At 43.1% G+C, this 25,942-nt stretch overlaps 1 protein-coding gene and 1 long non-coding RNA gene across 5 annotated transcripts in view; one reads left to right on the forward strand and one right to left on the reverse strand.

Annotated features, from left to right (window-relative positions):
- The window catches only part of AMOTL1 (angiomotin like 1), a 172,661-nt gene that overhangs the window by 131,347 nt on the left and 15,372 nt on the right, over positions 1-25,942 (reverse strand). For 2 of the 4 annotated variants that reach the window (XM_032295732.1, XM_032295735.1), the window contains exons 1-3: positions 19,041-19,104; positions 18,475-18,617; positions 6,625-6,675 (exon numbers count right to left, since the gene is read on the reverse strand). In XM_032295732.1, the coding sequence (XP_032151623.1) occupies positions 6,625-6,675; positions 18,475-18,617; positions 19,041-19,084 (238 nt within the window). In that variant the 5' untranslated portion in view covers positions 19,085-19,104. Of the gene's footprint in view, positions 1-6,624; positions 6,676-18,474; positions 18,618-19,040; positions 19,105-25,942 lie in introns of those variants that run through there. The other 2 variants (XM_032295734.1, XM_032295733.1) reach the window with 2 other exon arrangements.
- The window catches only part of LOC116563177, a 115,428-nt gene continuing 96,685 nt past the window's right edge, over positions 7,200-25,942 (forward strand). The window contains exon 1 of the long non-coding RNA XR_004274258.1: positions 7,200-7,393. This is a non-coding gene — a long non-coding RNA (uncharacterized LOC116563177). The remainder of the gene's footprint in view (positions 7,394-25,942) is intronic.

Raw genomic sequence — 25,942 nt, forward strand, 5'->3', positions numbered from 1 at the left:
GGACTTGAACTCAGACCTGGACCAAGCAAACGTAATAGACATTTGCAGAACTCTCCACCCCAAACCCACAGAATATACATTCTTCTCAGCACCACATCACACCTACTCTAAAATTGATCACATATTTGGGAGTAAATCACTCCTCAGCAAATGCAAAAGAACAGAAATCATAACAAACAGTCTCTCAGGCCACAGTGCAATCAAGTTAGAACTCAGAATTCAAAAACCAACCCAGAACCGCACAGCTTCATGGAAACTGAACAACTTGCTCTTGAATGTTGACTGTATAAACAATGAAATGAAGGCAGACATAAAGATGTTCTTTGAAACCAACGAGAATGAAGACACAACGTACCAGAATCTCTGGGACACATTTAAAGCAGTCTCTAGAGGAAAATATATAGCAATAAGTGCCCACATGAGAAGCAAGGAGAGATCAAAAATTGACACCCTATCGTCAAAACTGAAAGAGCTAGAGGAGCAAGATCAAAAAAACTCAAAACCTAGCAGAAGACAAGAAATAGCTAAGATCAGAGCAGAAATGAAGGAGATAGAGACACAAAAAACCCTTCAAAAAATCAATAAATCCAGGAGCTGGTTTTTTGAAAAGATCAACAAAATAGACAGACCACTAGCCAGATTAATAAAAAAGAAAAGAGAGAATAACCAAATTAATGCAATAAAAAACGATAAAGGGGATATCACCACAAATTCCACAGAAATTCAAACCATCATCAGAGATTATTACAAACAACTCTATGCACATAAACTAGTAAACCTGGAAGAAATGGATAAATTCCTGGACACCTGCCTCCTCCCAAGCCTAAACCAGGAAGAAGCCAAAACCCTGAACAGACCCATAACAAGGTCGGAAGTTGAGGCAGCAGTTAAGAGCTTACCACCCAAAAAAGGCGCAGGTCCAAACGGGTTCACAGCCGAATTCTACCAGACATACAAAGAGGAGGTGGTGCCTTTCTTTCTGAAACTATTCCAAACAATACAAAAAGAGGGAATCCTTCCCAAATCATTTTATGAGACCAACATCATCCTGATACCAAAACCCAGCAGAGACTCAACAAGAAAAGAAAACTTCAGGCCAATATTCATGATGAACATAGACGCAAAAATCTTCAATAAAATACTGGCAAGCCGATTGCAACAGCACATCAAAAAGCTTTTCCACCATGATCAAGGAGGCTTCACCCCGGGGATGCAAGGAGGGTTCAACATACGCAAGTCTATAAACGTAATTCACCACATAAACAGAACCAAAGACAAAAACTACATGATTATCTCAACTGATGCAGAGAAGGCCTTTGACAAAATTCAACAGCCCTTTATGCTAAAAACCCTCAATAAGCTAGGTATTGACGGAACCTATCTCAAAATAATAAAAGCTATTTATGACAAACCAACAGCCAATATCATACTGAATGGGCAAAAACTGGTAGCATTCCCCTTGAAATCTGGCACTAGACAAGGATGCCCTCTCTCACCACTCCTATTCAATATAGTACTGGAAGTTCTAGCCAGAGCAAGCAGGCAAGAAAAATAAATAAAGGGTATTCAAATAGGAAAGGAGGAAGTCAAACTGTGTCTATTTGCAGACGACATGATTGTATATCTACAAGACCCCATCGTCTCAGCCCAAAATCTCCTGAAACTGATAATCAACTTCAGCAAAGTCTCAGGATACAAAATCAACGTGCAAAAATCACATACATTGCTATACACCAATAACAGACTTAAAGAGAGCCAAATCAAGAATGAACTGCCATTCACAATTGCCACAAAGAAAATAAAATACCTAGGAATACAACTAACAAGGAACGTAAAGGACCTCTTCAAGGAGAACTATAAGCCACTGCTCAACGAAATAAGAGAGGACACAAACAGATAGAGAAACATTCCATGTTCATGGTTAGGAAGAATCAATATCATGAAAATGGCCGGACTGCCCAAAGTAATTTACAGATTCAACGCTATGCCCATCAAGCTACCAATGACCTTCTTCACAGAACTGGAAAAAAACACCTTAAACTTCATATGGAACCAAAAAAGATCACGCATAGCCAAGTCAATTCTAAGCAAAATGAACAAAGCGGGAGGCATCACACTACCAGACTTCAAACTATACTACAAGGTTACAGTAATCAAAACAGCATGGTACTGGTACCAAAACAGAGATATAGACCAATGGAACAGAACAGAGGTCTCAGAGGCAACACAACATATCTACAACCATCTGATCTTTGACAAACCAGACAAAAACAAGCAATGGGGAAAAGATTCCCTGTTTAATAAATGGTGTTAGAAAAACTGGCTAGCCATGTGCAGAAAGCAGAAACTGGACCCCTTCCTGACACCTTACACTAAAATTAACTCCAGATGGATTAAAGACTTAAACATAAGACCTAACACCATAAAAACCCTAGATAAAAATCTAGGCAAAACCATTCCAGACATAGGCGTAGGCAAGGACTTCATGACCAAAACACCAAAAGCACTGACAATAAAAGCCAAAATAGACAAATGGGACCTAATCAAACTCCACAGCTTCTGCACGGCAAAAGAAACAGTCATTAGGGTGAATCGGCAACCAACAGAATGGGAAAAATTTTTGCAGTTTACCCATCTGACAAAGGGCTGATATCCAGAATTTACAAAGAACTAAAGCAGATTTACAAGAAAAAAACAAACAAGCCCATTCAAAAGTGGGCAAAGGATATGAACAGATACTTTATGAAAGAAGACATACATGAGGCCAACAAACATATGAAAAAATGCTCATCATCACTGGTCATCAGAGAAATGCAAATCAAAACTACATTGATATACCATCTCACGCCAGTTAGAATGGCGATCATTAAAAAATCTAGAGACAACAGGTGCTGGAGAGGATGTGGAGAAATAGGAACACTTTTACACTGTTGGTGGGAGTGTAAATTAGTTCAACCACTGTGGAAGAAAGTGTGGCGATTCCTCAAGGACCTAGAAATAGAAATTCCATTTCACCCAGCCATCCCATTACTGGGTATATATCCAAAGGATTATAAATCGTTCTACTGTAAGGACACATGCACATGAATGTTCATTGCAGCACTGTTTACAATAGCAAAGACCTGGAACCAACCCAAATGCCCATCGATGATAGATTGGACAGAGAAAATGTGGCACATATACACCATGGAATATTATGCAGCCATCAAAAACGATGAGTTTGTGTCCTTTGTAGGGACATGGATGAATCTGGAAACCATCATTCTCAGCAAACTGACAGAAGAGCAGAAGATCAAACACCGCATGTTCTCACTCATAGGCGGGTGTTGAACAATGAGAACACATGGACACAGGGAGGGGAGCACTACACACTGGGGTCAGTTGGGGGGAAATAGGGGAGGGACGGTGGGGGGTGGGGAGTTCGGGAAAGATAGCAAGGGGAGAGATGCCAGATGTAGGTGATAGGGAGGAAGGCAGAAAATCACACTGCCACATGTGTACCTATGCAACAATCTTGCATGTTCTTCACATGTACCCCAAAACCTAAAATGCAATAAAATAAATCAATGGAAAAAAAAAAGAATTACTTGGTGTAGAAAACCCACACATTGGGTGTCAGAAGTATTGTGAGTATAGGCCAGGCACAGTGGCTCATGTCCGTAATCCCAGCACTTTGGGAGTCCGACACGGGCGAATCACCTGAGGTCAGGAGTTCGACACTAGCCAGGCTAACATGCGAAACCCCACCACTACTAAATTTCCAAAACTTAGCTGGGCATGGTGGCGGACATCTGTAGTCCCAGCTACTTGGGAGGCTGAGGCAGGAGAATAGCTTGAACCCCGGGAGACGGAGGTTGCAGTGAGCCAAGATCATGCCACTACACTCTAGCCTGGGCAACAATGCGAGACTCCATCTCAAAACAAGAAGAAGAAGGAAGAAGAAAGAAGAAAAAGAGGAGGAGGAGGAGGAGGAGGAGGAAGAGGAAGAAGAAGAAAAAGAAGAAGTATTATCAGTAGAAAAACAATTTTCTTTTAACTTTCCTCTGCCTCTTCTCACATTCTGGCCAGGAGTGAACCTGTGCTCATCTGTGCTCCAGAAAGAATAGCTGCTTGACAAGCTCATCAACTGCTATAGGAGGCATTTTTCCTGCTGTGTGTCTAAGAAAAGTACCAAAAGCCATCATGACTCTTTCCAAGGGAGAAATGACAGCTCTGTCTTTGACCTGACTAGCATGAAAACAAAGCAGTCTGATCCAGAGAGCTGCTCTGTCCTTCAGGACACCATGTACCCAAACAGCATGGCACATGAATATAAACAATGAATTCCCAATGGCTATAGGCCTCCTTTGCCTTACAGCCCCTCTCAGCACTTTAAGAGGTGAGAAGTAGAACTCGGAGACACCTCAGAGATTACTGGGCATAACCCCTGCTTTTTGCAGATGAAGAAACTAAGGCTAGTTAACATGTCTGCTAAAGAAGCTGGAGCAGAGTGAAAGCTAGGACTTTGATCTCAAACTCTCAGACTTCTGTTTTATTTTCTCTATCACCCTGCAAGCCCAGAATCCAGAAGGGAACCCCATGGTTCCCATCACACTGCTATAGACTGAATATTCATATCCCCTCAAAATTTACATGTTGAAACCTAATCCTCAATGTCACGGTATTTGGAGTTGAGGCCTTTGGGGAGTGATTAGGTCACAAGGATGGAGCTCTCACCACAGGGATTAGTGTCCTTAGAAAAGAGACGGCAAGAGCTCCCTGGCCCTCTTCTGCCATGTTGAGGACACAGTGAGAAGATAGCCATCTGTGAACCAGGAAGCAGGCCCTCACCAGACACTGAGTCTGCCAGTCTCTTGATCTTGGAATTCCCAGCCTCCAGAATTTGTGAGAAATACATTTCTGTTGTTTACAAATGACCCAGTCTGGTTTTGATATAGAAACCCAAATGGACTAAGACACACACTCTAAACTCCTCATGAGAAACTGGGCTTTTACAATAGGGGAGCTGAAGAGAAAAAACACTGTTTTTTTATTCTATATTGCTAATTTGAAAGGATGCCCATATTTGTCACTGCCTCATGGGGGCAGTCCAGTCTGAAAGTCCCAGAGGGAGATATGGAGATGAAAAAGGGTCAAATACCTGGGCCTTCCTGCTATACAAATCATTCTTGTGAATGCAAATTTAGTAGTTATACTGGCGGGTTTCTCAGAGCAAGCAATGCTCATCCTGCCATTGCTTATGTTTATGGATGACCTAGGACCAAATAGCTTCTGTCACACTGTGAGGCATCAATGCTAGTGTCATTAACATACAATTATACATGCGTGGAGCAGAGCATCAAGTACCTGCCCTCTTAATAAATCACATCATGCAAAGCTATGGTTTAGATGTCAGTTTCATTTCATAAAATGATTCACCACAATGTGTCTCAAAAGCTAGTTTTGCTCATGCATTTAGTCTATGATTCCATTGATAGAGATGTGATTGCCTCACAACTTGCCAGAAACACATCCTCTGAATAAAACCTGGTACTCCTTCCCTGCCACAGAATGCCAACCTTGATCTAGACCTATTTCGGGTGCTTGGCTCCTAGAAATGAATGAAAGTCGTTGTCAAGGTGGAATTTTGCTTCAGGTCCTGTGGGACTTGATGAGGACATTCTTCCCAGCACAAGAGGCTGACCAGGAACAGGGTGCCCACAGCTGAGCGTGTTACTGAGGATAAATGTGTTTAAACGGCTCTTTGTGGACAGTTCCCCTCCTCCTTTACTGTCAACATATATCATCAAATAAATCCTTTCATTTCATGGTAGGAAGGCAAGATATTCAGGCTAGAGATGAAAGCAGTAAGGACACACTTGATAGCCCAGACCAGTAGCAGCTAAACTAACCCTGACAGCAGAAGAAAAAGAGAGAAGGACCCAACCACTAAGCCACCCAGTGAGAATGGGGTGGCAGGAAGTTAGAGAGATCCTGACCATTCGCATTTCTTTCTCTTCACTCTCTCTTCAGCCTGTCTCTGACAAGAGCGTCCCGCTTCACCCATCACAAATCTCCACTTACCATGACAGGCAATGAGGATGGAAGACGCCTACAGGCTAACTGAGGAATAGAAACTAGGGAGGGAAGCAGCTCCCGGGTCTTATAGTTTAATAATTACACTGCCGTTTTCAGCCCCTGACTTCATTAAATTCAGGGTAAGGACGAACCACGCAACGTCCTTCTCCTGCCAGGTACTTGGTAAGACAGAACCAGCCGCCTGTGTCACTCCGGCATGATGAGCGCAGATTACAGAAGCCCCAGGTCTGGAAGTTTGCTGTGCCAGGCTCCTCAGAGCAGCACCACTGACCCAGGCGCGCGCGCGCGCGCACACACACACACACACACACACACACACACACTCACACACACTCAGCACATTGGACACTTGCCCCGCCACCCTCGAAGCACAGCGCCAAGGAAAGGCCGGTTTCTGCCACGAAGGCAGCAGGTGTCCCCTGGCCATTTCCCTCCGCACCCCGACCCCAGCCCCACGCCTGGCTAAGTTCATCTCGGCGCCTCCCAAACTCTCGGTTCTCCGGCAGAATTGCGACGAAAAATAAAAGACAAAAGGTGCAGACTTACCTAACTCGTCTGGGCTGTAGGATGCGGGCGAGGCTTCCACAAACTCACTGTCTGGGGGAGAAGAAAAGCAGAAAACAAAACTCGAATCGCTACCATCCAGGGCGAACCCACCACGCATCAGCTCAAGCGCAGGTCGCCGGGAAAAGCGCGGGCTTCTCTCTCCCAGCGCTCAGAATACGTGAGCCGGGGTCCCGCGGGATTCGGGCCTTCCAACCCCCTGAGAGTGAGAAATCGCCGCAGAAACTTGAGGGCAGCTCGGCCCGGGCACCTTGCTGCTTCAAGGCGCCGTCAGCCGCGCGCCAACTTTCTCCGCGGCTACCCGGGCCGGGCGCTGGGCCGCGGCCGCACAGTCTTCCCTCAGCCCGCGGGGCGCATTGCTCTGTCGGCCGGGCCTGGCGCAGACGCCCCAGCGCAGAAGAGCCGCAAAGTTTTCCCGCGGTCCCCGGGGCCCGAGGGCGCGCGGCAGCGGCGGCGGCGAGCTCTCCTCGCCCACCCAGGCGCCCCGCGCATCCCCGCTGGTTGCTAGGCGACCGTGGCCGTCATGCTCCGCGGCGGCGCGCGCGGCCTCCAAACTCCCTGCTGGCTGAGTCCTCCCCAGTCCCCGCCCCGTTTGCCCATTTTCCAGAAAATCAGAGCATAACCCGTTCTAACCCGATTCCCTGCTTTGTTGTGTTGTCTGCCCTCCTCCGACGCTTGGGAAACCGTTTGTTCTGTGGCTTCTCCTGAGGAGACGGAGAATTTTCAGGGCTTGAATAGGTCTCGCAGAAAGGTAGGAGGAGCCCCAAATGCCCCCCAGTCCCCTCCTTTTGGAACCAGAATTCCAACTCCAGTCCCACATTATTTCCTTCTCTTCAGGAGATCACCTGGCTCAAGTGGGCAAAGTAATATGAGCCCCGTTGCACAGGTAGGGAAACTGAGGCTGAGAAGTTGTGAATGTATGCGTGACAGCATTGTGATAGGGGTATGTGAGGGAGAAGGGAAGGGAGGAGACGAGCTGTGCTCCTTCTACTCTATGAAAGATTGACTACTTCAAATACAGAACGTCGAAGCAATAGTTATGCTGAGAGCTGTAAATTCTAAAATAATTAATGTCACGCTGTGAGAACCTTTCTGTCTGGGTCAGTGGCCTGGATAACTGGGCAGATGTGTTATGTATCTCCCCCCCCCGACTCCAGGACTGACTGTGACGGCTCTGAATTGCGGGGGTGCGGGGAGGCTGGACTTGGGATGTGCTCCAGAGAGAGCCCAGCAGCTGATGACCTAGGGCAGGGTCCGGAGGAAGGAAGGAGCAGTCATGGAAATGGTTGTCCTTTCTCCATCCTGGGAGGACTACTGGAGGGTCAACAGTCTGGGCAGCCTCGTGGGGGGCCTTCTAGTGTCTCAAAGTGGTGAGAGCACCAGCTGCAGCAGCCTAAGAACCCGGATCTGAGCCAATATGCCCTCATCTTGTAAACACTCAGCCATCTCTGGGTTTTCCACTGTCAGTTTTTGGTTTACAAATCACCATGGAGGACAGAAAGCCCCTTCAGCCAGCATTGCTCACGGAGCCCAGGGAAGCAGGGGTGGGGCTGTCCTTCCTCAGCAAGGCAGCATTCTTGAGGGGCTAAGCTTATCTCTCCATCCTCTTCTTTTTCCTGCTTCTTATAATCTGAGCTCCCAAATCCAGGAATTGAATATGTTTGGGTGAAGCTTTGCACTCATCACTCCATCCCCTCCCACCTCCTAGAATTCTCTCATTTGTCTTCTGGAACTCATGGTTCATCGCTAGCAAAATCCCCAGTATATCCTCAGTCTCCTTTCTGAATGTTTCTTTCACTGTTCTTGCTCTAACCCCGTATCTGGCTTTCCTTAAACATAGCAGGCTCCATTACTTGCCTTCTCTATTTATTTCGGCCATCTACATACTCTCTGGTTGTTTCACCTCATTTCATGAAGAAAATGGCATCTGATTCACTGTCACTTTTCCCAGTATCATTGCTGTGATTATTCTTATTTTTCTCCATCTGTATAATCACACTCTGATCTCTCAAGTCTTCTGCCTCCTATCCCTTTCTTGACCTGCTCCAACCACGCCAGCCCCCTGCTGTCATAGTGACGCCATGCATAATATCAGTGTGAAGTATGCCACTCTCCTACCTTGCCGGCTTATCCTCACTCTTATTTTAATCCAATGTGTCCTTGACCCCACTATCATCTGTAATTTACTTATCCATGACCTTGGCTCTGTCCCTCACTCCCCTCATGATCCCCCTTCCTTCCTTATGGACGTTGGTTTCCAGTTTCATTATCATTTCTCTCTTACTTACACCTTCAAAACCATGTTCTGCTCTCTTTTCATGCTATTTACCTGGTAAAAACACAACCCTAGTAAAATATAACCCTCCACCTTCTTTCCATCTACACCCAGCTAAACATGATTAAAGAAGCAAATATTTGACTAGGCATGTTGGCTCACGCCTGTAATCCCAAAACTTTGGGAGGCCGAGGTGGGTGGATTACCTGAGGTCGAGAGTTTGAGACCAGCCTGGCCAACATGGCAAAAACCCATCTCTACTAAAAAAAAAACAAAAATTAGCCAGGCGTGGTGGTGCATGCCTGTAATCCTGGCTACTTGGGAGGCTGAAGCAGGAGAATCGCTTGAACCCAGGAGGCAAAGTTTGCAGTGAGCCGAGATCACACCATTGCACTCCAGCCTGGGAGACAGAGCAAAACTCCGTCACAAAAGAAAAAAAAAAAAAAAAAGCACAAAATTATGCTGCCTGGTCTTATTTTCAATTCATGACCACTAAAATCAAATGGAGCTTAGTACAGCCCAACAGTCATTCTGCATTTGTCTGTTTGTTTACTTTCCCGCTGTCCTGTTGCTATAGATGAATCATCTAAGGCCACTATGGCCTTCAGTATAAATCGGATCCTATTCATGTGGCTTTTGCCTCTTCCCACCTGGATTAATATTGTCTTCAGTCCTAGATCACTCCCATCAGTATACAGACATACTACTATGTTCCTGTCTTTTTAAAAATCCTTTATTGATTCTACGTATCTCTAGCCATTACTCCAATTCTCAGGTACCCTTTACAACAATTCATTAAAATAATTGTCTACACACTGATAGCACCCTTTCTTCATTTCACTCTTACAAGCAGCCTGAACAGGTTTCTACCTCACTCTGCCAGAATAGCTCTTTTCAAGGGCAAGAATGGCTTTGCCATTGCCAATTCCAATGATCAGTCCTAGATCCTAAGAGCAGCTTTTGACCTGCTCATCTTATGAGTGAATGGGTTTAAATGGGCTCTCCTCCAGTTTCCTATCGAATCAGGAAGCAAACAGCCTCTGTGTCTCAAGAGAGGTGGTCTATAGAGGGCTTTGGGATCAGCCAGTACTGGGTTCTCATACCAGTTCCAAAATTAACTAGTAACTTAATTTCTTTCAGCCTTAGCATTGTGTAAACATGGAGATAATAACCATACCTAGCGTGCCAATGTGGTGAGAGTACAATAAACAAATGCACATGTGGCCCCTAGAAGAAAGAGTGTCACATTGTAAAAGTCAAATAAATGTTAGTTATTATTGGATGCCATGCTCCTTTACAGCTGACACAAATGGACTCTTTTTTTATCCCATAACAATTTTGAGTTACTGAAAGAAGATAATAACCGCAGAGTATGTTTACATTAGGGGAATGTTCATTGTCTCCGGCTTTTAGTTTGCATTCCGAGAGTTGGCTTGAAAGTTGGTTACATGGAGCTGGCAATATGCTTACCCCTATGAAGAGTGTTGCCAGTCCTCCACAGGGTGATTAGGTTCTAAAGCCTGCCAAACTGTTCTCACAATGAACTTGCCTTCCATTTCTTCTTATAAATAGATGATTTGTAAGCTAGGAACTATACTTACAGCACTTTAGTTATTCGAATTTCCTAATCAACTGAGAGTTAATGAGAAAACATTTTTGTTGTTTTAGTATTCGCTGTCGAAAACTCTCTAAAGTAAATGATTCCAATTTTCTATCTCGGGAAGCAGAACAGAGCCAACAATAATGTTTCCTATTAATCAAACAAACGTTTACTGGGAATTTACCATGCTTCCAGCACTATGCTAGGCACTGCAGACACAGAGGTGATCAGTGCCTTTCTAATAAGGGATTCCATGACAGACCTTATTGAATCTCAGGGCAACATGCAAAGTGCCTTCCCACATTTGACTTTTATAGGTCTCTTATAAATAAATAGTTCTGCTGGAGCATCACTGAGTTATAATGAACAGTGCACATGTTTACAGGTTTGCATCTCAGCTCTGTGAATTACTGGGGGGCATTTTCAGTTTCCTGACAATAATACGTGCCTCACTGGATTGTTAGGAACAGCAAAACAGGTAAGGTGTGAGACAGACCGGGCACTGTGTCTGGCACACAGTGGGTACATAATAAATGTTTATTTCTTGGCTAGGCATGGTGGCTCATGCCTGTAATCCCAGCACTTTGGGAGGCAGAGGCAGGTAGACCACCCAAGGTCAGGAGTTCAAGACCAGCCAGGCCAACATGGTGAAACTCTGTCTCTACTAAAAATTAGCTGGGCATGGTGGTAGGCGCCTGTAATCCCAGCTACTTGGGAGGCTAAGGCAGGAGAATCACTTGAACCTGGGAGGTGGAGGTCACAGTGAGCCAAGATCGTGCCACTGCCCTCCAGCCTGGGTGACAGAGCGAGACTCAGTCTCAAAATGCATACATATATACATACATACATACATATTGATTTTCTTCCCACATAGAGGGCTAGAGCATGCCAGACTGCTCTCCTTTTCCTGTCCCAGGTGGCAAGAGGGCCTCCTGCTGCCACGGCCTCAGCAGACAGCGAGAGGGAGTCCCTGCCCTGTTTCTAGGGCAGCACATTTATTAGAGGTGGGACATGCGGAGAAGAAACGACAAGGTGGAAATATTTCTCAGGCTCAAGGGGAAGTTTCCCATAGAAATGGATTACACAGAGGCCTGTATCTAATAGCCAGTGTTTCTATTACCATGATATATCATGAATTGAATGGGCTTTTGGGAGCTGGCCTGGGAACCCAACTCCTAACTTTAACGTTCTTTCTTTCCTTGTATTATTGTAAATGTTTTAAATTTATTTTTATAATATAAACAAATAAAATGTTTTCCCTGTAAAGAAAAAAACATTTGGTATAGATGGGTATAAACTGAAAAATAAAAGTCTCCTTTCCTGTCCTCTTTTAATCTCCATTCTCAAACTTAAAACCATCCACAACTTCTTATGTGTCTCTAGTGGGAATTTTTTTAGGCATATTCAAATGTGTATATGAATTGTTTAAACAAGTTGGATATTGTTATTATGGATTCCAAATTAAAGGCAAAAATTCCTAAATGAAATTTTGCTCCACTCCCACTCTTAAGCTGGGGTATGACTATTTTCTGTTTAGGAAGGCAAGAAAGTATATTAAAAAATCATAGAAGAAAAGTCTTATCAACCATTAGAAAACAGTAAAATTTTAAACAAAATCTAAGTGTTTCAAGGGTAACACATAACTCTTCAGTTATCTGGCAAACTCAGTCAGCTCCCTCGTTCCTCAGTAAATGAGGTAAGGTTATATAGCAACACTGGACATAACTCCAGGATCAAAGGAAATTTTAGTTTCATTCCTAGAGCTAAGAGCACATTCTAGATACTTTTTGGGAGTACAACACCCATCACAGATATTCTGCTTAGTGTTCAAGGACTCCAGTTGTGAGCCAGGAACCTGCCCTGTAGCAGTCTGGGAATGCCATCAAGCCCCTGCTCAGCGTCTGCTGCAGAGGTAGCAGGGTCTGCTTTGACTGCAGGCTCTACTTGGAGGAGTGGCCAACAGGAGGGCCATTATGGGCTGCTCAGACTCTAGGGGTCCCCAGGAGTTACTTAGCTACTTGATCATGTCAAGAAGAGGAAGAGACTGAGTCTCACACAGATATGCTTCTTCCTCCAAGAGATGGGTGAGGGGCTAAATGCCCCATGGGGAGAAACTTTATCCAGCCAAAGTATGCTATTAATTCTCTTTGCAAGAAAAAGCTGCACAAATGCCATAATAACAAGTTAAGATGGTAGCTAGGTCCCACTAGGATGTGTGTATGGCCTTCCCATCCCCAGTCCCTGAGGAAATAACCAATTTCAAGCATGAAAGACAGAAAGAAGTGAGCTGAGCTGAGTCATCTCTCTGCTTTCCTTTCCTTCCTGGCATTCCCCTTTGATCATCTTCTCTGCAGGTAGCCTTCTGTCTCCTGGAGGCCCTTTGCTAGTTAACAGCTGAGCAAAGTGGGGAAGCAATACAGCTCCTCCTTCCCTCCTCTCCCAGGGGAGCGTGGGCAGGACTGATTTAGAGGGAAGAGGGGCTAAGGCTGCCTGAGCTCAGCATGACTCTCTTCTGTTATCCTTGTCTCTTAACTGCACCTCCTAGGACAAGCCAACAGGTGATACTAAGGACAAACACATGCCCACCAGTAAGGTTTCATCAAAAAGAAATTTGCAATTGATCGGTTGAAGCATTAGCTCCCAGGCTGAATTGGCCCAGAGGGCATTTCATGTTCTCTTGGATTTAATAATCTTTCCTTTTAATACAACTCGTCTTCTTTATAAAACTTGATGAAAAGGAAAAAGAAAACACAGTTGTTTTACTTCCCTTAAATGAAAATCAGGCCTCAGGTAACTGCTTTGTTTTGTAATTTCCAGAAGAAAGGAGTAGGCTCCATAGGAAAAATAATTAACTATATCTCAACTAAAAAATCATTATCTTAAGCAGAAACAATACAGCCCAAGAGATGAAATGATATGAACTCTGATAGGAAGCCAAGGATTCATTTGGGTAAAAATGTTAAATATGTCCTCTAAAAATTCCAAATATCAATGTAGAAGATGCTATCAACAAAAGCAAGGTGTTTGGGGAAATATATAAATAAATTAAACTTGTCCCCCTCCTGCACTGCCTCCCCACCAGATTCCTGCTACCAAGTATAGTCCAGAGATGAAGGTTTAAAAGAATCTTCACTCAATATCATATCAAAGGAAATAAAATCTGACTGAGCCAAGAAGCTGCTGGAAGGTGTTCTTGGACATGAATCAGAATAAAGAACGATTCCAAAAATACATACAAGAAAAGGTCCCAGCAGAGAAAAATCATACACTTCCGACTTAGATCGATTCAGTGAAATCAAACAAAATACCCAGTGTTAAATACCCAGCAAATACAAAAACATTTGCTGCAGTTGAAATCTATGACTAAACTATTAAAAAGCAAAATCTGTAAGATAAATGTGAGTTTCTGCTGAAATGCAGAGACCACGATCTTACATTTCCACCCCAGCATCTAAGGCAGAGGGCTGAAGAGGAATCGCTTCTTTCAGAGCTGCAAATAGAGTCTTCTTGGACCACACAGAGGCTTCTCTTCTTTCACAGTAAAGTGGTTTTCCCAAGAAGCTATTGCCTTAGCAATCAGCATAGTGTGGGTGGTGGGAGGAGCAGCAGAAGCCGGGGCTATAGCCCTAGTTTTGCCACTAATCTTTAGTGTCCCAAACTGCTTAGACTGTGCCCTCCTCTGTAAAATGAAAATTGAAACAGATGATGGACTTTATGAAACTAATTAAAACAAGCACGTAGGAGATCACAGATAATGGATTCCATTATATGCATCTGTTTACTACAGAGTTTGCAAGAAAAATGGACAAAAGGGATCAACTTCTCAGAAAGGTGGAGATGTAGAATAATCTTGCCCTTAGAAACTGATAGACAGAAATAAAATGGATAGAACACAGCTCTGGAGCATAAAGATCTGAGTGTGAATGTGAGCTCTGCTGCCATTTGCTGCCTGAGCTGGGCTTAGTTACTTTGCCTTTGCAAGATTCAGTTTTCTCATCTGCAAAATGGAAATAAGACTAACTACTTCGCAAGATTTCAATAAGGGTTTGAATGCAATGAAATCATGTACATGGCAATGCTTGGCACACAGACTGCTCTCAGGAAAAGTTGCCTCCTTCCTCCTTGACCAGTGTTAAAACTCTCCCTAACCCTGAGAGGCTGCAGAAAGGAAATCTGTTCCTTCCTGTTTATATAACCATAATGGGAACAGTACCACTGAATTTCTGTGACGCACCTGGCCCACGCTGCCAGGCTGTGTTTCCCAGACTTCCTGCTTCTCCCCTAAAGAGGAGCTTAAGCAGGTTGAGCTCCCTGGGAAGTGTGGATGACAGCAGGGTTCCCAAACAGCTGAGTGAGCACATCTATAAGAGGAGAAAGAAATACTTTATAGATTTGCTGAGAAGGGCCCCCCCTTCCGTACCAAATCCCAACATACGTGATGTGGCTGGAGGCTGAATGGCCCAATCAACTTACAATGCAACAGTCGGAAATGCGTGGCCAAACACTGTCTCCCTTTTGTTTTGTATGTCAGGGACTGCATATGATTTCTTTTGAAAAATGTGCTCTAGCCCTTTAAAGTGAGATTGAAAACCCACCGGCCTAACTCATTGGAAATATTTTTAAGAGTGTCAGAAGCAGGAGTGAAAGCGGGACTTTTTCAGAAACTCCTTATCACCCTCAGGCATCCTGGGCTCTCCACAGCCAGCTTTCTGGAAGCTCTCCTACCCAATTACAGCTGGAGATGCTGTGAGGATAAGACAAGGGCAGATGTGTGGATCTGCCTCAAGGCCTATGACTCAACAGAATGACTGAGTCTCCCTGGCAGATAATGCAATTCTCTGAGGACTACAGGAAGCCAACAACAAAACCTTGAAGCTTGGACACTCCAGGGGTTTTCCTGGTACTTCACTAGAAATGCAAACCCCACCAGTCCATATTGAGCCTCAGAGATAGAACAGCCGGCACTAGCCGGTGGTGGGGAGAGGTGAGGTGGGAAAATGAAGTATCAAAGAAAGATGCTTTAAAGCAAGTGGGTCAAGACCTTGGCAGTGCATGAGCTAAGATGGCTGTAGGGGAGAGCCGTGCTGTGGGCTTGGATGAGAATGCACATGTTAAAACAGCACTGTTTGTTTTCTGGCCCTGCTCAGGGCTAGTTCTCATTTCAGCTGTGACAAGCAAATAACTAGCAATACAAGTTTGTAACTGGACCACCAGAGCCTTAAGCTGTGAAGGTAGAGTAGGGAATGTGGGAGAAAGAATTTGAGGGACAGTAGCTTATGGTGGCTAGGATTGGACTGACCTCAATTCAAATTCCAACTCTGCCATTTGTGAGCTGAATGATGTACAAGTTTCTCAGCCTCTTCAGGCTCAGTTTCTTCAGTCATGAAATGAGAATAAAGCTGTTGTGAGAATTGAGATAGTCCATATATATATATATATACAAAAAAGGCTTAGTGTATCATCTTGCAAAATTATATACCTAATATATGCTTAAAATATTTTTCTATAATTTGTCCATTTCTGACCTGGCTCTGGCACAGCACACTTCATCTCTGAGTGCCAGTTTCCTTATCCCACTTCAAGACTTCATTAGGTTCCCATTTTGGCACCTGACTCAGTCCTCTAAGGACCTGCACCTTTCCTGAATCTCAGCCCCGGCCTCTGAGAACCACCGTAATACCAGCTGCCCACAAGGATTTTCAAATTTCAGCCACATTAATTCCTTATGTCTGTGCTTCACTCACTTACCACAACACTGCTATACTTTGTCTTGGATGCCTTCATCCTTGCAGCATATAGACTGATTATCTGAACTGGAACCGGGTATTACTGTATCTGTTGCCTACAGAACTAAGCTTTTCCCTCAGCCCCAGCAGCTCATCACTTACCCAAGAGTGATGCCTCGCCTTTAGGCAGACCTTCCCTTCCTATTTTCCAGCCTTGCCCCAAAGATTGCAGATAGATGACGTGGTAAACTCACAGAGGGACAAGGCAGTGCTTGGAGATGGTCACAGTGTGCAGTTTTTAGCCACCACTTTGATCCCTAAGGCTTCTTTCAGTTCTGAAATTCTCTGATGGATGATTCTATTGCCTAGGTTACAAAAGCAGCAAGCACCAGTGGGAAAACCACACTTTCTTTCTCTCCTCTGCCTTTAGGCTTTGGTAACAAGCCTAGGGTCATTGAATCAAATGCTACAGATGTGCTGAAAGCAAGGTGAAGTGATGTCGTGATGCCAGAAGCAGTTATACAATCAGATGGGTTCCCACAGCCAAAAAAAAAAAAAAAAAAAAAAAAAAAGGGCTTTCAATGAAGTCAGAGATATTTAGAGGATGTGGTCCCAATTGTCATTCATTCATTCATCCAGCCATCAAATATACACCACAAATTAGCCTTGTTACAGTTAAGGGATGCAAAGATGAATAAAACAAGGCATCTGTCTCAAGAAGCACACAGGCTGTTCAGGATACAGACAAGCACAATACAGTGTGATATGTGCTGTGACATGGGAATCTGCAGGGGCTGTGGCAGCACTGAGGAGGGAGGAGGGACTCTCCTTGAGACCAGGATGGGGGTTGGTAGGAGGTGGCGGCAGGAAGAGATCCCAGAACAGACGACTTAAGCAGAAGCTTCAAAGATGAGTGGGAACTGGCCAAGTGGAAGAGACATGATAATAGCAGCCTTTGCCAAGATTCACAGGTGTGTGAGGGCAGGATGTATTCAGGGATCCAGGTAGTGGTTGACACAGTGAGAGGGAGGGAATTGCTATTAGTGATGAGCAGCAGGAGATGCAACTAGAGAGGCAGGCAGAGGTCAGGTCCTAAAGGGCTATGTGTTGAGCTAGGGAGGTTCAGCTTTTTTCCATGGGTTGTGAAGAGATGCTGGCTTGAGGACTTCTAAAATGTGGCTAGAACGACAGCGTGACAGTGCACAGGAACAAATAACAATTGATTTTGGGGTGGAATGCATCCAAATTTCCTTTCTCAAAGCTTCCTGCCTTCCCTTTGGAAACTATCTCATTGTGTGCAGCAGTCTTGGTTGGAAGACATACCCTGGTGTAGTGCAGAAGATCTGCAAATGTTTGTTGCCATATAAGTTCCCCTGTTTTAGAGGTGGGCACATCAGAGAGTACAGTCTGCTGTTCTCTATGTCAATCTGGCGCTCTCTCTTGTATTACCAGTGCTTGGCATAAAATAGATGCTCAATAATATTTGTTGAGTAAATGAATAAACAACAAACAAATGGGAGACAGATCCCTGTGAAAACATCTGTGAGTGCATTAACCTCAGCAGCCTTTCATCACCCATCTATAGAATGGCTCCTACCATCAAAATAGGTCTCTATCAGATTTGAGGGCTGGAAGAGAGAATGGATTCTTAGACCTGATAGAGGACCACAGCTCTGTGTCAGATTATGATTCTTACATTTGAATGCTCTGCTCCAGGAAAGTAACAATATCTCCACCATTTAATGCTGAGTCACATTAATCGGATAATCATAAAGAAGGTAAAGAGCTGACTACTCTGTTTAGACTGGTTGCTTTATCTCAACTTGAATGTTTGCAGGTTGCTAAGAGGAGAGATGAACAAAACAGGAACACAGTGCCTGACATATGTTAGGTGCTCAAAGATCTCTGACCAGCTTCCCACCTGGCCAAGGTGAGGGCTCATTAAATAACAGCTGATGGTCCTCATCGTAACCCTGCAAAGTGGGCATTCATACTCTCATGTTAGAGCCCAGGGAATGACAGATTTTCTCAAAGCCACAAAACTTTTAAGTAGTGAATTCAGGATCTGAACCCAGGTCTGTCTGAATTCAAAATCCATTCCCTCTCCTTTCCACTTGGCTGCTTTTGAAAAGACAAACAGCCTGGGCACTTATTGAGTACAGCAGATTGACATAATGAGGTGCAGAAGCTGAGGAGAACCATGCTATAAGGAACATCAAAAACGGCCATACCCTCTCTGGTGTTGGCAAAAGGATGAATTCCAGCATGGGATAACCAGGTTCCTTCCTCCAAAGTCCATTTTTCACTGAGGTCCATGCTTCCAGCAAGTCCCTTGTATGTATGTGTAGCTTTCACATCAAATGGAAGCAGTCTCCTGAAATACACAATGAATACAAAAAAGGTGTATGAATTACAGTCAATGTTCTCTTGGGAAAGGGAAGCTTTCTTAAAGAAAAGTGGTTGGTTTCTAGCTCATTTCATTCCTTTGGCACACAAAGCTTGTTGTCTAGATTTGGGCAAGGCCTGAGTGTGAAGTTCTCAAGCCCACAAACCAAGTTTTCCTCTCCATTCTGTTAACAGATGTTTATGGAATGACTATAGTATGCCAGGCTTTGAGCAAGAAATTTACTATTTAGTTTTATATACTTTATAGACTCCTAGAATTTCAGAGCAGGATATAATGGGATCTCAATTTCATTTAAAAGATATATACTCCTCCATTTGACTAAAAAACAGACTGAAAAAATTTGAACTAAGAAGTTGGAAGCAGTTTTCATTGTATTAGAATTATGACTACTTTTTATCTTCTTTGTAATTTTCTGCATTTTCAACAATGAACATGTATTGCTTTTGTAATCGGAAAAATGTATGCAATAAATATTATTTTAAAAGAACGTTTCGGAGCCAAGAAGGACCATTGAGACCAATTTTCCTTTTCCTCTTGAAAACTGTGATAGAAAGACACAGTCACAAGGGCTCTTGGCTTTCGCAAAAAAGATCATTTCCACCCCACTGGCCACTGCTGAGAAGGCCAGCCTGAGGAATCTCTCTATAGGCAAACTGTACGTGGGTTGATTACAACTCATGACCAAACTCTTGCCCATATTACAAAGAGATCTTGATAACCCTCTGCATGTAGCAGGTTCCCAAATGAAAGTGGTTGAATAATTGAACATGACTGATTCACCACATCTGTGAATGCAGCTAGTGGGTTGTCCACATAGCAGAAGTCCTGTCAGCCTAATTAGGATAGGCAGCAATCATCGTTTGCTGTAATCAGCCCAGCTGGCTTGATTTAGTCTCTAGAATGCTGTTCAGAGTTGCCCTGCAGGTTCCTGCACTGCCTGCCAGACAGAAGACATGGTAGATTGACTTGTTGCTTTTTGGCTGTCTGCCTAGAGAAGTATGATACCCATGTGAGATGCACCAAACAAATAGCAATATCTAATAAAATACTAGGAAATACCAAAGAATGTAGTGCATTTTATTGGATACTGCTTCTCTAGCAATTTGCGTTGAATCCAAGTACCCAAAAGTTTTTTTGTTTTCTGTTTGTTTTTGAAATAAGAGTCCCACTCTGTCACCCAGGCTGGAGTACAGTGGAGTGATCTTGGCTCACTGCAACCTCCGCCTCTCAGGTTCAAGAGATTCTCCTGCCTCAGCCTCCTGAGTAGCTGGGATTACAGGTGTGTGCCACCACACCCAGCTAATTTTTGTATGTTTAATAGAGACGGGGTTTCACCATGTTAGTCAGGCTGGTCTCAAACTCCTGACCTTGTGATCCGCCCACCTCGACCTCCCAAAGTGCTGGGATTACAGGCATGAGCCACCGCGCCCGGCTCCAAGTACCCAAAAGTTTTAGAGGTGAATTCTAGACCGGAGTAAATATGGCACAGTGCAATAGTGAGAACGTTGGACTTATTAATAAATCCAGATTTTAGCCCTGACTCTGCATTAATTGGGTGACTTTGGGCAAACCAGGTACTTTCTCTGGGCTTAATATTCTCTTGCAAAGACCTGTTCAGGCTTCCAAGACTTGCAGCCTATAGTAATATGCTTTCGCATGCAAAGGCTACCTATCTACCCATGTCAGTGGATTGAGGAAGCTGCATTATTTATCCATTAGCCAACTGAGACATCACATGAGAGGTGGCTGATTGAGGCTAGAAGTAGTCTGCTATCGAACAATACACATTCTCTGTGCAAAACTAAAAACATGTCTGGAGTAGAAATCCAGTCTTGGGCCATAATCACACTGGTATCATTTAATCAACTGAACTAAATATCAAACATTTTATATCTTCACTGATTATGAAATAACATTAACAATAATACTACCTCCTTAAAAAGCAACACTTATTTACAGCAGGTAATTCAAAATCACTTCATTAATCTTTGCAGTATCTTTGAGAAGTGAAATAGAGATTCCAAGAGCTTTATTTGACAAAAATAGGCTTTAGTGATTAACCGAAGAGTGGTTTTCAAAGTAGATTCCCCATCTCTCTTGGCCCAGTGGCCTAGGCACCCTCTGGCTTTCAGGAAACAGATTTACAAGATATATGAATGTGTGAGCTTAGGTTCTCACATTCATGGTTTTATTTTATTAATCTGAACTACATAGGCTCATGATAAGTGTTTTATTAACTTCAACCGGCAACTCCTGCTGGTTTCTCTGATGCTTGAATTTCACACCTCATCTTGGGAAAACCAAGCACTAAATGTAAATTGAAATGGCATCAAACACAAGTATTTTGAGGAAGGCTTTGATCCATCACACCTGTGACTGAAATTCCAACACGTCCCTTGAACCACAGGAGGCCCCAGAGTTGCTCAGGAGACTCTGGCTCCTAGAAAAGAGTTTTCAGGCCTCTGGCCATATAAAATAACTTATTAAAGAATTTCTATTAGGTATTTCACCTCCACCCAAGTCAAAACTCTGCCATAGACAAAGTCCATGAAGAAGAAACTAAAATTTAATGGAACCATGAGAATTTAATGTAAAAACATCATGCAACCATGGAAACAGGAAGTGAAGAAACACTTTCCTCTAAAGCAGTGAATGACAGCACAAACACTAATATGCCTGATAAGTTGGGGTGGGGTGAGTGGGAAAGACTATCAGAAACTTACAGCTATAATTCTGGCTTTGAGAGTCACTCTTTTAGAACTAAGCTACCTGAATAGATGGATATTGGGGTCTATAGAATACTGGAATACTATGAATACATAATTGGCATTTCATAAATATTGGTTGATTGAATGGATGAATAAATGATAATGCCTAGAGTCGGTGACGACCTGACCCAGGTAGTAGATCTCATAAAGCTCTGAAAGGATATTTTTCTACACTGATAGAGTGGTGTGAGACAGACCAGCAGAGTGGCCCTTTGGATTTAAGAAGGTTTAACCCTCTGGCTCCCTTAGACCAGAACTCTCCTGAAACTGACACATCCTCCTTTTTTATGGGTCTACCTCTAGAGCCATCTACCCAGCTGCCCAAGCCAGAAACTTGGCCATCCTTGACTTATTACATCTCCCATCCAGCCAATCACCATGCTTTGTCCATTCTTTCAAATGTCTCAATAATTTATCTGCTTCTGTTTTCCTTGCCTCACCTTTTGTTGAACTACCATCATCTCCCTCCCACTGAGCACTGTGACAACTTCAGGGAGTGCCTGCTCTTCATTTCCTCCAACCCCTTCTCCACAATTTAGTTGTAGTAGTATTTTTAAAGCATACACCTGATCATGTCACTTCTGCATTAAAATACTCCAGTTATTCATTGCTTCCAGGAGAAAGTCCGGACTATTTAACATGGTATATAACACACAACTATTACAAGGCATTTGCAGTCCCTGAATAAGCTCCCTTTTGTATATTCAGCCATTCCTAGAGCTCTAGCAATATTGTTCTTCCTGCTTACCCTTTTCACCTTGCTAACTCCAACTTATCCTTCACATCTCATCTTAGACTTGGTTATGTGTTCCTGAGAGGCTTCCACAGGCTCCCTGTGCTTATCTTATTATAGCATTTATCACACTGCATTGCAATTTTCTGTTAATATGTCTATAGTTTAGTTCAAGTTATGTACTTGAGAGCAAGGATCCTACTTTATTTGTATTTGACCCTAACATTTGCACAGTGCTATCATAATGTAGGCACTCAATATAGATTTGCTGAATGAATGACTACATGAATGAATAGTGCTGTTTGGCACAAGTGTATTTCAGCTAACAAGTCTTTTTAAAAAGTACTCTTTTTGCAACCTCACCCATCGCCTCAGCTTCTCTGAAAATTTTTCCATCTCAAAACCACACCCTATGTGCCTCTGCTTCTTTGCCCCATTCTGGCCTCCTTATCCAGTCTAACTTGCTGAGATTCCCCCACCTCTTCTCACACTTCAGCTTAGACACCAGCCTTTGTACCCAGCATGCCACAGGAGTCCCTGCCACTCACACTCCTGCCTCCTTCCCCAAGGTTGGGATGAATTTAAATTCTTGGTTACCCACAGGAGACACGTGCCACCTAATGCAGTCAGGTTACATTGGGACCTCTAACCATCACTTCTAGGGCCATTTCTGGCACTGTAGACTTGATCTAGAAATATAAATTCAGAAAAACCCTGGTCACACATTGGCTGTGCCTTAACTCCTATTATATGGCCCAATCTGTAAAAAGGGAATTAATTAACTAGAAGTACCATGTCTGAGGATTTAGGAAGCGTATTCCATCATTGAGGTATTCAAACAACTCTTGGTTCTAATGCATATGAACACCATCACAGCAAACAAGTGTATTTACTGGTAACTTACAGTATAAATCTATAAATCAGGATATACATAAATGTGTATATATTGACATACAAAAATGAATTCATTCATTCATTCATTTGATAAATACTGACTTGGTGTCTCCTAGGTACTAGTCATTGCATTAAACACATGAAATAGAAAAATGACAAATATTGTTCCTTTCTTCAAGTAGTTTTCAAGCTTGTCAGGGAGACATGCATATGAATGTATCATTACAGAACAACATGGTAAGTCCAAGCACAGACGCATACACAGGGTAAACCGAGGATCCGCAAATAATGAAATCTGTAAGTTGAAATGGATCTTAGGGCTCTTAGTCCAACTCACCTTATGCATGACTTTCCAGTATATTCTTATTCAGCCAATACTTAAATAATACCAGTGATAAGGAGCTCACTCCCTCCCCAGATAGCCCATTACATTTTTGAACGCCTCTGTGAAACAATTCATTTTTAGATTCTCAACAAAATATTGATATTCACCAGCAATCCTCAGTGCTGCTGAGCTGTTCCTGGAACTCCTGCCCCTTGTTCTGTCCTTCAAAACCTGCTTGAAGGAAAGATGCTCTCCAGGCCTTGCAGATCTGGACCTCTCCTTGTTCAGTGAGTCAGGAATCTGAAGGAATATTCCATCTTGGTTACAAGTAGAGGGTGTAAACCTATCTGGTCACACCCAGAAGACAAGCCAAACAACCCACTAAAGCGCGAGAGGAAAGGTTACACAATGGGATCTTCCTTCTCTCCCAGAAATATTTAAGATCTCCATTTGCTAGGTCTAGTTTATATCAGCTACCCAAAAATCCCAATCATCTGCAGCCTGTGGACCACAGTAGATCAGAGGGAAGTCTCCTCCTGGGTGTTCCAAGCGTTTGGTTCTGATGAGTTTCCATTTCTACACTTGAAAGGTTCTTTTCCTTCTAGCTCCAAATATTTCCAAACATATCAGGATTTACATCTTCGCTCTTAATATTCAAGTGATAAAATTCAGTGGCACCCGAATTTTATCTTACACTTGTTGGAAGAGCAAAACATTCTAGGTATTCACTGTGAGAAAAAAAAAAAAATACCTTTTTACCTGAATAAAAGTACATGAAATGCTAGAGGGATGGTATCCTCCTCTGTATAAAATGTCTGATGTTTAGAGAGTTGAGATACTTATTCGGGCTTCCTGTTTGTTTCCAAGAATTCTTACTGGCTTTGTAGAATTCAAGAGTTTGAGCAACTTGAAAACCATTATTTCAGATTAGTTTATCCAACTGGGCAGAGTATTTATGAAGTTTCTGGGGAATTTACTGATGTTAATATTTTAAATATTCCAATAAATAATTTATGCTACTTCTGTCTAAGGAGATTTGGCAACAAGCATATTTTTAGGAAATTAATGACGTTTAAAAATTATGAGGTCCTTTGTAGAACTCTCAATGACTCAGGCTTTTCATGTCTGAAGTCAGTCCACTGAGACTACACTCAGAAGTCTCCTCTACCATGAAACCCTGCCAGGCAGACTTATTTCTTTCTCCCTTTGTCCTTCTCACAGCTTTTTATATTCCATTAGGAAAATGATTTTTTCCATTGTAGGATAATACTCTCCCATTAGAAGGTATCTTCTCAGGACAAAGTCACATCTTGTTCACCCTTCTATTCCCACTGTTGGCACAGTGCATGGGCATATTCAGGCTCAGGTAATTCTTGTTGGATGAAGGAGACTGACATACCCACAGCTGAGAAACTCAGGTGGGTCTATACCTGCAAACTCCTCACATAAAGCAGGGTTAAATTGGCAATCATAACAAAAGATTTGTCATTAATTTCTGCCACTAGGCAGCACAATGCCCAAGGACACTGATGAGCAAAGAAAGAGGAAAATAAATGTTTCGAAAGAACTGGGTTCTTATCTGGTTTGTGGCCTTTTAATGTAATGACTTGGGACAAATCACCTTATCTCCCCAGAGCTTAGTTTTTTGGGGGTATGAAATAGAACTCATAAAGTTTATTCTTCTATATTTGAGTTTTGTGAAAATAAGATGCCAACTGGAGAATCATCAAAACAGTGCATGAATGTATAGTATTGTTATCATTTCAGCAAATTTGCTTATAGACCTCACTTGTCATGCAGCACTGAATTCCAACTTGGTTGCTTAACTTGGGAAGTGATACAGTATGTGGGAGGCAGTATGTATGTGGTGGATAAGAGCAAGGACTTTAGAGACAAATCTGGATTTAAATTTCAGATCTACCATTTACTAGCAGTGATCTGTGAGCAAGGTATATAACATCACTCAGCCTAGTTTTTTCTGTCTGTAGTAGGGGATCATAGCACATGCTTTGTTGGGCTATGGTAAGAAATGTCTGTAATGTACAGATCCTGGCCAGAAATAAAAACTCAGTAAATCACAATAGTAGTAGTTTCTATTATTATCATTATTAACACTTGAAGTAGATACACTTCTGGAAGTGACTTTGTCTCATCTGCAGACTGCATTCCATGGGGAAACAGAATGAAATGTGAGCAATCATTCATCTCAAAGAAAAAACTGCTGGCTAGAAGACATTTCTCTGAAAAAAAGTTGTGTAAAAAATGGGTAAGAGTACAAACATGAATCCATTGATATGTGCCAGTTCTAGAAAGGGAGGGGATAAACGAGTCAGGGAAGAGCAACAGAGGTGAAGAGGCAGAGGAAGGCTCTGTAAGGACTTGCTGAGATGGAGCCATAAACAATACCAACTGGGTGTGGGAGGCTGGGAAACCACAGGAGAGGATTAAGTGTGGCTATGAGAGAAAAGGAGCTAGGCTAAAGTCTGTGAGGCTAAGAGACAAAGAGCCAGATAAGATAAACTGTCACAGCTCTCTGATTATCAGCCAAGAATAGGATATTGACGTGGGCCCC

Source organism: Sapajus apella, unplaced genomic scaffold, assembly GCF_009761245.1.
Source record: "Sapajus apella isolate SASKATOON/1434 unplaced genomic scaffold, GSC_monkey_1.0 scaffold34, whole genome shotgun sequence".
Lineage (NCBI taxonomy): Eukaryota > Metazoa > Chordata > Mammalia > Primates > Cebidae > Sapajus > Sapajus apella.